General features: G+C 36.2%; 2 protein-coding genes across 25 annotated transcripts in view; both read right to left on the reverse strand.

The window, feature by feature from the left end:
- Positions 1 to 951: 951 nt before the first annotated feature.
- On the reverse strand, positions 952 to 10,979 carry LOC129799820 (tropomyosin-1). 6 transcript variants are annotated; one of them, XM_055844050.1, is made up of 5 exons: positions 10,833 to 10,979; positions 6,156 to 6,578; positions 5,875 to 6,094; positions 4,000 to 4,177; positions 952 to 1,401 (listed from the first exon to the last, which is right to left on the reverse strand). In XM_055844050.1, exons 2-5 carry the CDS (start codon positions 6,527 to 6,529, stop codon positions 1,319 to 1,321), a joined length of 855 nt encoding a protein of 284 aa, XP_055700025.1. In that variant the 5' UTR covers positions 6,530 to 6,578; positions 10,833 to 10,979; the 3' UTR covers positions 952 to 1,318. The 6 variants fall into 6 exon arrangements, with proteins under 6 accessions (XP_055700025.1, XP_055700026.1, XP_055700027.1 ...); XM_055844051.1 differs by having other exon boundaries at positions 10,776 to 10,875; XM_055844052.1 differs by lacking the exon at positions 952 to 1,401 and adding an exon at positions 3,244 to 3,856 and having other exon boundaries at positions 10,833 to 10,922.
- Positions 10,980 to 15,467: 4,488 nt separating this feature from the next.
- The window catches only part of LOC129799652 (tropomyosin-2), a 39,196-nt gene continuing 36,956 nt past the window's right edge, over positions 15,468 to 17,707 (reverse strand). For 10 of the 19 annotated variants that reach the window (XM_055843737.1, XM_055843740.1, XM_055843738.1 and 7 more), the window contains one exon: positions 16,606 to 17,579. In XM_055843737.1, the coding sequence (XP_055699712.1) occupies positions 16,852 to 17,579 (728 nt within the window). In that variant the 3' untranslated portion in view covers positions 16,606 to 16,851. Of the gene's footprint in view, positions 15,967 to 15,998; positions 16,378 to 16,605; positions 17,580 to 17,707 lie in introns of those variants that run through there. The other 9 variants (XM_055843747.1, XM_055843733.1, XM_055843736.1 and 6 more) reach the window with 3 other exon arrangements.

The following is a 17,707-nucleotide window of genomic DNA, read 5'->3' on the forward strand; positions in this document are numbered from 1 at the left end:
GTGTACCAAAATATGAAGAAAATATTTTTCAAAAAATCCTCCTTAATGGACGAACTTCTGACCTTCATGAGAATTTTTCACAAATTCTAAGTTTCAACCTTTTATGTTCTACTGCGAATTCTACTCAATGTAAGAAAGTTATAACTTTTCTATTTCTGAACTTTTCCATTCGCTGAGCCAATTTTCAGGAAATCCCCAATCAATCGACAGACAAACCAAGTTGGAAAAATTATAGGTGAAAATCCCATCTTCGTGTGAGACTAATTAAAAGGCTTCCGATAAAGTTTTCCATCAAACTTTTGTCCACTGCAACCAATATTGTGGCTATAGAACTGATGGCTAAGCAATTTAAATGTAGCATCTGTGTTGCCACAGGCAGATACCTTTATCAATGGCACTCGATATAAAATTAATGAACATTTATCATGCCCACGCATTCCCTCCATGGCGATCTCCTCAATACAACCGTGAAACAATTGTTGTTGCATGAAATTGTGTGGGTTTCGGGATGTTTTCTGCAAAGACGGTGTGTTTAGGGAGAGTTGAAGGGGAAAGTAGGGAAATACAGAGAAAATAACATTTTGCCGCAGAAGGTTTTTCCGGCCTTTCCATCATCATCCTTTTCATATTTCATTGAAAAGTTCTCGCTGGCAGAAGACATAAATACTCCGGGAAAAGTCGATTGACAAGTAAATATTTAGGGGGTGTGAGATGTGGAAAATATGTTGCTTCAAAAACCAAATCACGTGCAACGAAGCTTTAATGAAATATACATAAAATATGCCAAATAAAAAGGGAAGAGAAAGCTCTTGAAAACTTCCAAGCACAACAACAACAAAAAAAAGAAAAAAAGTTATTCCATAGAAAAAGTTCGCATCTCACACAAATACTCCGTTCATTTTCGCCATCTTTTCAGTTACAATATAATTATTTATTAAAAAGACAGAAAAGTTTTCATTATATTTTTTTAAAGAGGCTCTCTTTCCATTTACAATATATATTTTGTGTTTTTTATATATTAGGCTTTTTTTTATTTCGTTACAAATATAGTATTTCACTTGAATTTGCCTTCTCATGTTACATGTGATCTTTCATTAACATCATGTGATTGATTGGTATTATGCAAAAGATTTTTTTTATTTTAATAATGACGAAAAGCAAATAATTTTTTTACTTCAACATTTACATTTCGGATCTTTCTGTTCTTCTCTCATGAGGATGAACGAAAGACATGGTGTACTTTCATCCACCTCGATGTTTTTTAGCGTGTCTGAGAATAAATTGACGGTTTTATTAAATATAACATTTAATATTACATTTAATATCCAGCCAATTCCGCAAAGGTGGAGTCCATTTCGTCGGCAAGACTCTTGTATCTGTCCTTGTTGATGCCCAATTCGTCTGAAAAAATTGAAGAAATCAATAGAAAATTGTTCAAAATATGTATTGAAGGGATTGATGCATGGAATTTGGCACAAAGGACAAACATTTGGTAGGGTAGGTGTACATATATCATGCTTATTGGATGTAAAATAGGTAGTTTATCCGAGGATAGCATTATGACGTACAAAATTTGGCATATGAACTGGTGTTTTAACTGATATTCTTAAAAATATACAATTGAAAAATATAATTTTTTTAATACTTGAAAATTATGATAATCTCATCAAAAAGTGTTCCGGAGCCATTAAGGCTTAATCGATTTTGAGGAATTATAAAGTTAAAATTTCAAAACGATCTCTGTTTTAGTACCGTAACTGTGAAATATAATAAAATATCATCAGCAAGAATATGAGTTATATTTCTACGAGTATATAAAATTTCAGTGAAACCTTTCACTCATTTGTATCGTCAAAAGAAATTTACTATTTCACAAATTTTTAATAGTAACTATTTCTAGAAAATTACAGAAATAGAATACGTGATAAAAAGTATACTTTACTGTTGCGTTTTTTGTTGCTTTTCTGTAATTTCAAAATCATTAATGTGATGCAATCAATGTCTCGAATAAGGAACTAAGCCTTCACGGAACAAAAATTTATAGTCATGCATTTTCGAGAATTCGAACCTGGCGTACTTGCATTATAAAACAAGCACTCTAGAACTTTAAAAAAAAACAGGGTAAGTGTACCAAATTTCGGCATAGTTGCATGAAAGGGCCAAAGTCTTAAGTTTAAAATATAATATTTTTTATACAAGTTGATTTTTTTGCTACTTTTTTTAAGGAGTGTTTCTTGGAACCTTGTGGATTGTTTATCGTCTTTGTTTTCTCTAAAATCATTCTTAATACATTTTAAAATTAATAAAAATATAGTCATAGCTTTGGGTTATATTTATGCCACCATGATTCTCATAGTTCCTTTTGCCCTTCCTGAATTCTTCCAAAGCCTTTGTCGCATCATCTCGTTCGGAGAAGTGACATTTTTTTGTTGTTTTTACATTGTATAATCTCTGAAGTATGAAAAACATCAACAATCATGGAAATTTGAGGAACAAAAGAAGTGGCCGAAATTGCAAGCTGTTTGAAATTTGGTGCAGGTATCCTACTCAACTTTTATTTTCACTTTTCATTTTAATGCCTCTACGCATTGCAAGCAATTTTCGTCAAAAAATTGCTTCTTTGTAGAAAATCGTCTGTGGTACACTGCAGGGGAAAATGTCAAAATTCCGTCAAAATTGCAATTTTTCATAAAAATTGTTCTCAATGTGCACAGGATTCTAGTTCATATTTTTTTTTTGTAAAAAAACACCTGTATAAGTTTTCTAAGATTCAGAATGATCTGAAATTGAAAATTTATAAAATTAAATAGTTGTGTACACCATGGCCAACAAATATTTGTCCCTTGTTTCAACTGGTCATTTTTCAGAGATTTTTCTTATCAGAAAAAATACCATTAATAATCCTAAAATAAGGCACCAGATTGGGATCATTACAAACACATGGGGTATCCTAAATCGCTTATTGATATTTTTTTTCGCTAAACCACTAATCTCACTAAGGGGTGCTTAATTGATAGAGGCTTCAGATAGAGGGTGGAAAATAAAGAATGGAACAAGAGGGTTAATTAAAAGCATTTAGCAAAAATACCTTTTTACATAGATAGCCGTCTCCTTTTTCCGGATTAGTATAATTTGCGTTGAAATAATTTACACAGTTTTTTTTGTACGCAGCTCTTAATTATGTTATTACTTTTATCAGTTGTTACAAAACGAGAGAGAGATAGAGAGAGAGAAAATACAGGGTTAATGTTGAGGGCAGGAGGTTTAATGGCCCTTCTGGGGATATGACAAAGGGTGTAAATTATTCAGAAGAATGCGGGTTAGCGACGTGGTGTAAAAATTTTAATTGTTATCATAGTTGAGCGACAGTGTGTTTTGGGAGATCAGAGAGAAAAAGGCTAAATTTCATGTCACTTAATTGGTTGCTGATAAAAAAAATGTGCAGTGTAAGAAAACTAAATGGCAGCTGTTTGGCTCGATGTCAACAAGGAAGGGACTCATCAAAGTGGTCAATATAGTTGAGTTACTTTGGGTTGCATAATCAAGTGTAATTTGCTGCAAGAAGGAGGTCAAATAACAACAAAGATTTTGCTCTGCAAGTGTCCTCAGTTGGGAGAAAATCATTTGTACAGAAAGGGCACAAATTGGTAAATTTGAGGGTTTTGGGTGTAGGTTGTTTGGTGTTGATAATGAGCTTTTGAGGAGGGATAAAGTGTGGAAATGTCTCGATAAAAAGATTTTGGCATGAATGAATAAATTGGACAGAGTGATCTCTAATATCCTGTAAGTTCGGCAAAAGTTGAGTCCAAATCGTCGCAGATCGCTTTGTATTTTTCTTTTTCATGGAAGAGATTGTCTGTAAGAAGCGTAGCAAAAGCAGAAACATAGTAATTTTTTTATGTTTTAGCATTATTATCATTTTTTTCATTATGTCCCATCCCATCGCACACCATAGTCCAGGATATTTCTCCAGAAAGCAATATCCATCTGGACACTCACCTTCTAGTCTGTCCACCTCCTTCTGGAGCCTCTTCACCTGCTTCTCAGCCTGTTCGGCACGGTTTTCGGCTTCCTTTAGTTTCACGGTGAGGGTCTTCATCTCACGCTTGAACTCCTCAACTCTCTGGTTGGCCTTCTCCTCAGACACCTCGAGAGATTTCAGGGAGTTGCCAACGACCTAATAAACACATATACGACTTAAGTTCAATGCGAGTTAACATCGAGAAGTCAATTAACACAAATTGTACATCATCAAAAGGACTCTGAGAACTTTGTATTACATAACATTGTTTGTACTTTCAAAGCAAATGCGAGAATTCAAGCCTGAGGGATTTTCTTGGATCTTCGTAAGCTTACATAACCCACTACCATTTTCTACTACTCTTCAATTTATTCTTAAATTCAAATTGATGTGCATTTTACTATAAAATTGTAGAGCTTTCGAGAATTCGACAAGAGTTTGAGATAACGTTGATTTTGATAATATTTTTCTTCATTCTCTTTCCTGATTTGAGTTTTCAATGACAAATTTATTTCTTAAATAGTTACACTACATAAATAAATGGGTTTTCTAATAATTTAATGTAATGAATTTAAATGCAATGACCGTTAAGACATATGTTTGATAGGGGACCCGGTCAAAATCCCGCAAGCCAAAATCCCAAAAGCTAAAATCTCGGCCGCCAAAATACCGAAAGCCAAAATCCCGAATGGGCTAAAATCCCAAAAGCCAAAATCTTTTAACAATTCGGGTTTTGGGCTTTCGGGATCTTGACCCAATTGGGATTTTGGCCCTTTCGGGATTTAGGCTTTCAGGATTTTGGCTGCCTCCGGTTTGATAGTATCTTCGCGCGATCCCATAATAGATTCGTTTTTTTTATTCACAACTAATCTGAAAGACTTCTCGTGTGTATTCCTTTGCACAGGTCCTAAAGATTGAAGATTGATCCCTTGTTCTAAAATGGCATACATTTACAGTCTTGAGATTCTTAAACAAAAAATTAAACTAATTTCTTCAATCGGTAGTAAATCTGCATGCATTAGTTATTAAATTTAAAACGAAAATGTTGCTCTATTTGTTCTGGTTTTGAGTTTATGATCCGGTTTTACCCTTTAAGAACGATTGGCACGGCGGTATCCCAAAAAAATTGTTTTGCGGCCTTCTAAAGTTATTATTTGCTCTAATGCTGTCTACACACTAGAAGCAATTTTCGTGAAAAATTGACTTTTTTAAAAAATTCTGACGTTTCTGCCTACAAGGATAAGGGAAATTTTCTTTAAAAAGGCATTTTTTAAAGAAATTTCTACTAGTGTGTAGACGCCATAAGAAGTCAGAAAAGTGATTTTTTGACCACAAATTTTTGACCCTCTCGTCCTGCAAAGGTTATACGAATTTTGTACTACTGCCCTAGACAGACTTATTTGCTGGAGAGAGTCTTACGGCTTAAGCCGATAAACGGCTTAATGTGTTATAATCAAAATAATGATTTTAGACTACATTTGCATCAGTTTCTCACTAAGCCGTTTCTCGGTTTAAGCCGCAAGTCTGTTTAGAGCATTACGGCTTAAACCAAGCGACCGCTTAGTGAGAAATTGATGGGAATATAGGCTAATCATTATTTTGATTATAATTACGTCAAGCCGTCTCTCGGCTTAAGTCACAGGTGTGTCCAGCACATTATACTCAAATAATAACGGCATGTAGGAAATATCCCGGTCATATTAAAATTTGATATTTTCTATTGGACGATGAATTTTTTGTTTAAAATTTCAAGTCTATCTAATTGGTATGACTAAATTTACGCTAGATGATGATTTTTTAGATAAATTAGAGCCATGGAAACCCTTGAAACTGTTTGAAAATTCCGTTCTTACCTTCAACTCCTCCTCCAACTCCATGATCTTGGATTCTCCGGACTTGACGCGATCCTCAGCCACTTCAAGTTCATCTTCAACGAAGGCCAACTTGCGGGACACCTCATCGGACTTTCCGTCGGCATCCTCAGCGAGGAGACGGGCCTCTTTGAGTTGGTTGGTGAGCTGATCCATACGCTCCTCATCCTGCTGGGATCGGTTTTCCAACACCTTGCACATACTGCAAACAATATTTCATGATAAATAACGGAGATGATCATTCAGCAATAGATCAATTTTACCGATTGTTTTCGTCAGCTGATTGAGTGGCCTCAAGCAATTTCTGGGTGGCACTGCCGGAACGCTCCTCAGACTTCTCGAGATCTTCCTCAATTTGCTGGACTTTGCGATTGAGAGCAGCCACTTCGGATTCTGTGGCAGTGAGTGTCTTCTCCTTCTCCTCGAGCTCCTGATTGGCAGATTCGAGGTGGTTCTTTGATGTGGACAGATCGTTTTCCACTTGGACAAGCTTCTTCTGCAGATCACGCACCTCCTCATTGACTTTGTCGGCACGGAGATTGGCATCCTTAGCCTGTCCTTCGCAGGTATCGGCCTTGTCCATCGCATTGTCCTTCTCAAGCTTCATCGCTTGCATTTTCTTCTTGATCGCGTCCATGGTGGCGGTTTCTGTGGCTTCCCTTTTACTGACTAGACAAAAGTATCAACTGCAAAAGAAAATTTTGCGGCTTTTAAAAAAAATCCCTCAAAACGATGGTGGAATGTGCAAAAAAGGAGGAGATTGGGAGCTCAAGATGTATAGATGGATAAACAGTGTTGATGTGAGATTTTCCTATGGGATATTTTTAGATGTCTCCCCACACAAACAACTCACTCTCCCATTTCATTCAGCATTTCTTCTCTCAACCCATATTTTCCTCATCAAAATTGGACATCCAATCTTGGCCTCAAGACTATAAGCAAAATTGTGCAATTAACAGCAGGAAATTTATCCTATTGAATAACGTCAATCCATCAGGAGCCCGTATTATTCCAATTTCCTCCATTCAATACTACAATTAAATTTTCATTCATGCCCAGACAAGGGGGAACGTATGTGCTAAAATGGTGTGAGGAAGAGAGAGCCACCCACTCGGGAAATATTTTCTTCCTCACGTATTTTTGGCGGTGATTCTATGGTAGATTTAGCAGCTATTGAAATCAGGATGAAAGTCACACAAAATTGGAGTCAATCTTTCGAGAAGAAAATCTTCATTTTAATTTTTTTAGATATTTTTATGAAATGAATAATAATTATTTAAATTGTTTATTATATCTGAATAAGTAATTTTTAAGTTAAGAATTGTTGTCGATGACCTTGAAACCTTGATCTGTTTCACGCTATAATATTCTATTTTTATTTAGTTCATTTAAAATATCAAACGAATAGGTATTTTTATTAGGCCCTATATTTTCTGAACTACAAATTTTTGTTTACTAAAATTTTATGAACATATCTAATTAAAATTTATATATATCATTTCATTGATTAAATATTTTTTTCCTGAATATGAACAAGATTATTAAATTTTAAATTTTTAAACTTCATGCTACAATTGAAAAATAGTTTTTACTATTTCTCAATAGAAGACTTTTTTTTAGTTCTTTTCGGTATAAGTACGCAACAATTGAATTATTTAAAAATGGTGAAGCACTGACACTACTTAGCAAGTCTAATGAATTTGCAAACTCATCTACAGGTTACCAAATTTTCTAATATTAAGTCCAAGGACTGCTCAACTAGCATATAATGATATTTTCTCATAGTAATGTAAATTCATAGAATGCTGAACTTATAACTCATTCATTCTTTATAAAATTATTCATTGGTTCAAAAATGTCGATCTTGTAAAGCCCAAATCCTTCCATAAAAAGTATTACTCGCAAAATTATTTATATAATATTAATTTGAAAATTTTACCAAAATTATGCTTTGGCTTTAGAATGTACTAATTATACAAGATTTAAAGGAAATAGAATAATTCAGAGTTGGACAAAATTAGGGTGAAAAGCTTTAAAGTTCATGAAATACAAACAAAATGTTGTAACAAGAATATTTTTAAACTTATATTGTCTTTAATGTTCTTCAATGAAATATTTCATATACTCAAGTCATTATTAATATTTCACTGATCTTATTTCTAAAATTATCATAACTTTCTGTTATATATGAGACCTAATATACGACTTCAGAATATACAAAGTTAGGGGGCTATTCAACTTAGTTATCACCGTCCGCTATCAATAATATTTGGGATCTGACTTAGCAAAATTTGTCGTATATTTAATATCGATAACGTCATTAATTCACATTACGCCAGTCTTATTTTTAGTTAAATGAGGCTACTAGTCTAGTATACAGAATGGTCTAGAAAAGATACATCCTCGTGGCAAACTTCTAAGACTTGCGATTTAGCTACATAAAATACGTCATTTTTTACGTCATTTGAGAGAAGAGTTTAGAATCTATTTTTTAGAATAAAATATAATTTAACTTTGCTTGTTCAACTACTCAGAATCTGTTAAATGGTATTGTTTTTAGCTGTATAGAAACGCAAAAATGTTCATCAGGAAACTTTTTCAGAATTTAAAGCAAGATTCTTAGACCATCTTCAGACTAGAGGTTTAACCTAGTTTTCGAAAGTCTCAAAATTGTAAATAGCAACCAATTTTATTTGTTCTTCTTATTCAAATAGATTAATTCCCCTAGAAGTCCATTTCTAAAGCAAAATTAAGCCTTATGGCTACGCCTTATGTCAGAAGCCCATGTTAGGGAAATGCTTTCAGACTTGGTACAAACTCTGGCTTCAAACGTTTCATATCTGTTCCATATTTTTTAATGAATCTGACTTAATTTTTCAGAAAATGTGAACGTTAAGACTAGCTATTAAAATACGTTGCCACTAGGTCAGATTCATTAGGGGAATATTGGAAAAATATAAAGTCTTTCAAGCTAAAGTGTGTGCGAAACCTATTATTTTGAAAGCATTTCATCATTTAAAATGTTAAAATAGGCTCCTAACTGTCCATTATTTTTTTTTTTACAAAAATTAGTGCTACAAAATATTGATTTTTAAATTGATTTTTGTAATTATTACAAAGTGTAACACATATTATGGTATATACTATTCATGATTCTAAGGTCATATTCTAGAACGTAACCAGTTACAACTGGTTACCGTCTCGTTCTTTTGTAAATTGCCTGGTTAACCGAAAATTTAACCATAACCAAAACCAATATTGTCTCGTACAATACTCGATTTTGTATTAATCTCAGACACTTTCCCTTATTTTAAGCCATGAGGCAAAATTATCTTTATAAAATATATTAATCAGTAACCGTTAAAAAACTTATCTTGTTATGCTCGTGAATTTGGACCTTGGTATACTGATTTTTGCTAGATGAGACTGCTTGCTGGTAAGATAACGCCAGCCCCAAACAAGAATTATTTTACAAGTAATAACTTGAATAGAATTGAATTAAATAATCTATTCTAATTACGCAGGCTCCTGGGGCCAAGTTAAATCACTTGGTTGTCTTGGCAAATAAATTTGTTCAAAAAAAATTATAAAATTTCCTTAAATTAGCTCACGTTTTAATAAAATCCTTTTGAAACTCTTTATGAAAATTAGCTTTATTTGCCAGAAGTTAACTACTTTTGGTAAATTTATCAAAAATATTATTTTTAGATCGTAAAGTAAGTTAGCAAGTAAAATAGGTTCCTTGATAAACGAATTATCACAAGAATAAAAATATTTTCTCAACGTAAGCTGTATAGTTTATGCTCTTGCCTATCATAAGAATCATGAATACAGCAGCCAAGTCATCGTTACTGACTTGTTTTTTTATACAAATATGGGTGCAATTTGTTATTAATAGTTTTTCTGTGTGACTCTATTGGAAAATGCCAAGAAGTTGGAATTTTCACGTGAGATATAAATTGATGGTGAGTTTTCCCAACGTCATTTGTTCTATCTCCTAGTCACCCTAAAACGTGATGCATTTGCTCATATTGGCAGATCAATTGCGCGTATGCCATCCAATTGTAGGATAAGTACCCTGAACGCCACCCACTGAGGACGTCATTAGGCAAAATTTTTCGTAAATGTAACAAGGGTGCGTGAGTGTTTGTGGTGTACATCGCCAGCAAAAGTGAGGCAAGGAGGAATGTCTCTCATGAGAGGGATCATCGAGTGTTGGTACGAAAATAGACCAGCAAAAAAGCAAGAGCGTGCGCATCTCACAAATTGCTAAAGTTACAAGAGCCAAAAGTAGTAGTGTTGGATTTGCACAACACACGGAATTTATTTTTAAATCTTCATACATATTTTATAATAAGGCGATCTCCGCCAAAAAGAAATTCCTTCACGACAGGGAGTTGGGAGATATTGGATGGCAAAAAAGCTACTTGAGATGCAATGATTCACGGATATCATCACGTCTTCTGCCATGATAAATTTATTGCCCTACTTTTTCCCCCATAATCCCATTGAGTGATCCTCCAGCAGATGAATCCCACTTCTGATTTGTGGGATGGATCACAAAAATACCATCGTATATTTTTGGTGAGGAAAAATATCTTGGGTGCAATTAATAGAATATGAGTTTGAGAAATATTCCGTGGAGAACTATTTTGGTGTTGAAAAGTTGGCAGCTCTCTTGAGAAATTCCACCCGAAATTCACACACACAGAAAAATCCTCCCTTTCAGCATTGAAGATCACTTAAAGATTTCCTTTCTATCTTTCACACAATTTCACTCCACAATCACAAGAGATTTACAAAAAAAAACTATCCGGAGAATTATTAGCCAGAAAAAAAAAGCTCAGTGGAAAATTCCAATGCGAGAAAAAAAGATCACCAACTTGAGCAGAGATTTGGTGGGCAGGAGTTTTGGGATGTGGCAAATCCAACTAACTAACCTGAGCGCCCTGAATCACTCCTCGCGTTGGCAAATACGCGAAAGCACTGATGGCCCGATTCTCGCGGTGCCCCTCACTCCCACTTTCGTGCCTATAAAACACGCACATCGGTGAACCTTCGTGACTTGGAGTCCTCCACCAGATTCCCCATTAAATTCCCTCTCCTCCCAGTGGGGAACAGAATCGCCCCCAAATTGCGCACGCACGCGTGATCGACTTCCCCTCTGACTTCAATGATCATTTGTACGCCGACGCAAACAGTATTCACCTTGTTTAGTGAGAAAATTAGGCCGTAGACACATGCCCCAAGGAATCCACGCTTCGGCTCTCCACTCTTGCTTTTCCTCACGTTCCCTCGGGCACCATTAGGCACACGAGAACGATCATTCAGCAGTAAACTTGGTCCGCTTTTCGTCCCATTTCTCTCTCAATGACAATCGTGAATTTCCTTGAAATTCAATATATATTTCTGGGTGGAGATTTTTCAAACCATTCTCTATAACAAATTTATTTATAGATCCTACTCTTTCCCATCTTTCCCCTTTCCTATGGCACTTTCTTCGTGAGAAAAATGAAAATCTGTGGCAATTTTTGCAGAAAATTAGAAAAAAAAACCAGGCGTCTCCATTTGCACCAGGCGCCTCCATGCCGTTACTAGGCGTCTCCACTGCATGATCTCAAGTTACGGAACACAAACAATATTGCAAAATAGCCTAGCATGGATTGCTACAAGAATTTCACTGTGTGCCAACCATTTGTGTGATCTTTCACCATGAGGATCACTCAGTGATCGCAATGAAGGACGCGTGGGTGGAACACAAAATTAGTTTTATGGCAATTTTCACGTCGTTTCGCCCCAAGAGAAATGAACGGAAATTTACGGGATGCTTTTACAAAAAAAACATTTTGATGAAAACTTGCACCAAATTCTCATTTAATAAATTAATATCGAATAAATTTGAATTGTAGCACGCCTCTTTTGCTATTTTTAATTTAAAACTTCAAATAAAATCTGTTTATTGGAGATCTATTGATGAAAGTCTCATTTAATATACAAAAAATTTTACGAAATAACCAATGCTTATGTATGCGCTATACTTATATAATTTTTTATTACCTGAAGTCGAAGAAAGAAAATATACACAAATCTTTCGATTTTTCAATCATCCTATTGTCGAATCCCGTGCCAGGGGAAACCACTCATCCAGACCGATTTCCGTTTCAGGGATAAAATGGAAGGGGGGTAGGGAATAGGGACTTGGCGTTTCCGCAAGGCGATGCAAGGATTTTAATCATTTATTTTCATTCATCATCTTAATATCTCAAATTTCTTCTTATTGCTTACGACACTGAAGATTGGATGGGATAGTCAATCCAAAATTAAATGTTTTTTAAAAATTATTCGTCACTTTTTATTATAAATAAAATTATCTTCTTTAAGCTGTGTTGTTTTAAATAATGAAACTTCTTTTGCTAAAGGTAAATTAGTAAAAAAAAACAGCGAATAATTTTCAAAACTCACTTTATTAAGGTGACGATCCGACCTTCTATGTCGAATCGATACAAATTTCACTTCCTTTATAATCTTTAAAATTCTTTCATTGAATTTTTCAAAATTGAATTAATATTCAACACCTTTGAAAAACGATGTTTCGGCTCCAAACAGCTGAAAAGCCGAAGCTAGAGGAAGAGAATAATCCGAACCCCGTCAGATTATTCCCTTGCTCTGGTGAGAACTTCCTGGGGAATTCTTCCACTGTTTGGACTGACTCTCGGCTGTTTTCACGGCCTCTAGTAACGGCTCTTTCGAGCCACCGGGCTTAAGGTAGTAATGCCCCCTTGTGTAGGCTACCCCCGGGGGTGCCTCGAGAGAGTTTAACCAAGGTTAGAAATAAATTTCCAACCTTGCAGTCCGGCAAATGAATGCCTCTAGGGAAAAATTCCTCCAGAAATATTCTCAAAGCGTGCCCTAGGACTTAAGGCTTCTTGAAGAGAAGCCGCTGTTTCCTGGCAGTAGGGAGCCAATTGGCCGCTGGTAATCCTTAGGCAATAGGATGCCGCTGGTCTTGGGCCAAAAGGGAGATGCGATTTCTCTGGAACAAGCACTCTCGTGCTGCTAGAACTGAAACTCAGGAATCTCTATCGCAATCTGATTTATTTAACAAAAATTAACCCTATTTATACAAAATCATTTTTACCCCACTTAATTACTAAGGTGAACTCCGTGAACCCATAATGCGTCATTGCAAAATTGCACATTCTTTATTTTGCTGACGAAAAAATGCTGATCAAGAAGTGAATGAACGGGTGTCATTAGCACTAAGCATAATGACCTACTTTCATTAAGAATTTGACAATTTTCAATCTCTAATATCATAGAAACTACTTGTTAGAATGGTAGCAAATTGATATCAGATAGAGTTAAGGATATAGAAAATAGGATGGTAAAAGTTTAGGATCGTTTAGCATCCTAGTTTCTTCAATATTTGCCGTTAAAGTGAGGCTTGTTTTGTATACTTCGTGAAATGACTCGATTTAACCAAAACTAAAATTCGTATATTAGTTAAACTATTCGTCTCTAATTGAAATGACAAGACATTCCTAGTAGTAAGAGTATCTAAAAATAGTGTAGTAGTCCTTATATCCTTTAAGGATAAGTCATTGACTTAAAAAATAGGGGTAACGAAAACCCTTGTAAAGTCTTGGTGAAGCCAAAACTGTCCAACTTTTGTGTTGAATTATTCGTATCCTTTTTAGGATGTGAGGACTTATGATGAATATCTTGGTGATTTAACTTTTCAAAAGTAGTTCGATATGAATTAAAACCCATTAATATCCCTCAAAGATTAAAAAATCCTTATTTGAAAATTATTTGTATGAACGTGCATGTTCATCTTGAACAAACGAACTGTCCATATCATTAAGATACTGAGGTAGTTTCAAATATGAAGCATTTAAGATTTCGCCTAATTCCAGATATTATCTGTCATGAATAGACTAATATTGCAATTATTATATTATTCTAATAGATAATTACAATAAAATTACGAAATTTTAACAATTGAAATATACTCGGAAAATTTCATTTTAATGCCGTTAACCACAAGTGTTAGTTGATCTGGGGCTCAGATACTACTTTAATAACATCAGGGTGTCAGACAATTAAGTTCCATATCCCTGAAAAGGATAAGGAAAATCGCGAAATATGAACTATTCCATCCCCTTCAATCATTAAGGTAAAGTGCCCTCGAGTCGACCGGTTCCTCGACTTGACCGGTGGTCAATATTTGAATGTTTTAATGGTGAATTTCTATAAAACTGTCACTGATTCGTATTTACTTATGGAATAATTGACCTATTAATGTTAGATCATACGCCAAATATTAGTGCAAATATAAATAAATTGAATAAATAACTCTACCGGTCGAATTGAGGAACCGGTCTACTCGAGCGCATTTTACCTTATAACAATTTGAAGTTTTTACGGAGCCTTTATCGTTTCTGAGCAGCAGAAAACCAGTAGGGTAACGTGTGTTCCGAAATAAGTCATTCGTTTGGGAAAAAATGGGATTAAGGGAAAAAGTATGTTGGTAAATGTTTTGTGTATCAATAATTATCTCTCGGAAAGAACTATCGTTAATGTTTAGAACTACAATTGGGGTCGAGTCTTGATGGTAAGTTGAGGAACGCTTAAAAATTTCTTATTTTTTGCGTTTTATTTTTAATCTAAATTAGGTGCAAAATGGTGAGAGATAGAGACTTGGAACCTTATGGGAACCCCCATAAGTTGACCCTGGGAACATTAATATGTCCCTACTTTTCCCCCCACCCCTCCCCTTTCTCTGAAAAAATTGCACGACATATTTTCGACGAATCCCAAAAAACATGGTTTTGAAAAGGAAGGGGAGGGGTGGGGGGAAAATGAGGGACATATTAATGGTCCCAGGGTTAACTTATGGGGTGGTCAGCCGAAGGTCCCAAGTCCCTAACTCTAACCATTTAGCACCCAGATATTTGAACACATAAAAAAGGATGTTCTTTTTATTGCTCATTCTGCAAAATTTGAGATACAAAAAATGTCATATTGGTAATAACTGTTGAGTTCTACTTGTGCAAACTAAAAATTTAGAACAAATTCTAGCCTGCAATATTAATCACAGTCCATATTTTAGTAATTAACTATCTACCGGAGCTCTTTGAAAAAAAAAACGCGAAAAATAGACAACTTCAACATATCGATTCTTCAACTTACCCTCGTTATAGGATCCCTATATTATCCCTGAACATGGAGAATAGTTTATACAAAAGATATTTGCAAATAACAAAAACATTCTCGGAAACCATTCCTTAGTCCCTAATTTTTCCCAAAACATACGACTTATTTCGAGACGCAGGGAGTATTAATTAAAAGTGGACGAAGATTAATAATCGTAATATACCTAAAAATCAATAATTATTTAAATTTTACTCAATCAATTTTATTAACATCTATACTAAACAACTAATTAAATACGTCTAAGATAAAATCATCCTTACCTTTTCTCAGGAACAATTCAAAAGTCACTTTTAACCAAGAAAATTTCAATATAAATTTTTTTTCCTAACCAACAAGAAATTTAAAGAAAAAAAACATAATTTAGCAGCAAAATATCAATTTATTTCTCAAATATTTATTTTTTTCCATTTTATAAAATTCTCATTTGTCGGTACATTTCACCAGTTTTAGTAGATATCTTTCTTTTCCGAACAATTTTCTCAAGCAACAAGTTAATATAAATTAGTAAAGATTAATATCAATCACTCTCTCTCTCTTTCGTTTTCTAGCTAATGCGTCACACATTTAGGTTACAAAGAAAAAATTAAGTGGAAAAAATGTTAAAGCGATCTAGAACCTAAGATTGTTATTTCTATTAGCACATGGCGGCAAATTGCAATTGGTTCTTATTTTCTTTTATTATTAAAAGTGAAAAAGAGCGCCTGAACTGGAATGATGAGTTGTTTTAGTGGGAAGTTTCATGTGGCAGTGGTTACAGTGTTATCTGAGGGGTTGATTAGTACCCGGCCAAGTCTGCAAATGTTAGATCCAATTCAGAAGCAATGCGCTTGCGTTTCTCTCTCTCCTGACTGACTTCCTCTAGAAGAAGATAGCCAAAGAAAACAACAACATTAACTTCTTCACTTTATTGTGATTTGCAGTTTTGTGATAAAATTCATGAAATTAAATAGACATCTCTTTTTTTATAAATTTTGCTCTTAATGACGTGCTTGTGCTCCAAGACATAGAATTTTTTGTCTTACAAACAGCATCTTTTGTGAGAGAATGTTGTGGACACAAATCAATTTTACAATTGAGGTGGTCACAAAAGGTAAAAATAATATAAATGAAATAATAGAGAGGTGATTTGTGAGGAGTCCTTGTGGAAAAGCAGCTTTCTTCGACATCCATCGATGACCACTTTCTAATCCTTGAGGATGAGTTCCACAAAGGCGGTATCGAGATCGTCTCCGATATCCTTGTACTTCTCCTTCTCAACGACGAGATCGTCTATTGAGTGGCGCGAGAGTAAATAAAAAAATAGAAGAAAATTAACCAAAAAAGAAAACTAACTAAAAAGCAAATCCAAATCAGAATTTTTGAGGATTGAGGATTTGGGATGGTTGGGATGGTGATATTGTGCCTTTGGTACCTAGGAGATTTTCATCAGGAATATTTTAGGTTTCTCTGATTGGGAAAATCTCATGATACCATAGAGATTGCGTCATCAATAGTTACCTTTAAGCAAAACTTAAGCAAAACTGCAATAAAACCACTCGATCAAAGCTACTTTTTGGCAAAACTCCAAAATCTATGCAATCGGCCGTTAACTGTGCAACTGAAAAGATTGTGTGGGGGCGGGAGTGTGATCCACGCCGGCGGATTTGGCTAAATGGTGAAGCAAATGGGCAAAGCGAATGAAGTGCAAGCGACAAAGCATTGTGACGGCATCGTGAGGCTACAGTGAGTGATGAGGTGGATGTCTTAAGGTGCTGGGGCAGCTTCAGCTGGGGGTGCTTCGGCTGGTGGGGCTTCGGCCGGTGGGGCGTCAGCGGGTGCCGGGGCGGCGGCGTCGGCAGCGGGGGCGCCCTCTGCAGGGGCACCTTCGGCTGGCGGAGCGGCTCCATCGGCCGGTGGTGCTGCGCCATCGGCGGCAGGGGCGCCTTCGGCTGGTGGAGCACCTTCGGCTGGGGCAGCGCCATCTGCTGGTGGAGCTCCCTCTGCCGGCGGTGCTCCTTCGGCCGGGGCGGCTGCTTCGCCCTCGGCGGGTGGTGGGGGCACCTCGGCGGGTGGTGGTGGAGGTGGTGGGGGCTCGTAGTTGGCCACGAAGGGCACTTCGGCGCCATCTGGTGGCAGATGCTTGCGGTACTCGAAGGGTGATGGTGTCCTTGGTGGTGGTGTGGGTTCCTTTGGCTTGGGTTCGCCACCTTCTGCGGCGGCTCCAGCCTCTCCCGCGGCAGCTCCCTCCCCGCCTGCGGCTGCTCCCTCTCCTGCAGCACCTGGGGCTCCTGGCTCGCCGGCCTTCGTCTCGGGGGCTGGCTCCGGCTCCGGGGCTGGTGGTGGTGGCGGCGGAGGTGTAGGCGTACGTGGCGTCGGTGGCCTTGGACGACGTTCTGTCCAAACCACCTCGACACCCGGAATCAATTCCACAAAGGCAAAGTCCAAGTCATCTCCAATCTCCATGTATCTCTCCCGCTCATTGATCATTTCGTCTGTTTTATTGTGCATTTTCGCATTTGTTTTTTGTTTTTTTTTATAAATCGGAATACATTGTTTTTTTTTGCATGATGAAAGCGCAAATATGTGCAAAAGAAAAAAAAAGCAGAAATAGAAAGCTCAT

The sequence above is a fragment of the Phlebotomus papatasi genome, chromosome 1 (assembly GCF_024763615.1).
Source record: "Phlebotomus papatasi isolate M1 chromosome 1, Ppap_2.1, whole genome shotgun sequence".
In the NCBI taxonomy this organism is placed as follows: Eukaryota; Metazoa; Arthropoda; class Insecta; order Diptera; family Psychodidae; genus Phlebotomus; species Phlebotomus papatasi.

Excerpts from the sequence above, each read along its gene's own strand:
- LOC129799820 (XM_055844048.1), bottom strand. The coding sequence starts at position 6,529 with ATGGACGCGATCAAGAAGAAAATGCAAGCGATGAAGCTTGAGAAGGAC. Across the intron at positions 6,095-6,155 it reads TCAGCTGACGAAAACAATCG|TATGTGCAAGGTGTTGGAAA; the intron begins GTAAAATTGATC and ends TATTGTTTGCAG. Across the intron at positions 4,178-5,874 it reads AGTTGGAGGAGGAGTTGAAG|GTCGTTGGCAACTCCCTGAA; the intron begins GTAAGAACGGAA and ends TGTGTTTATTAG.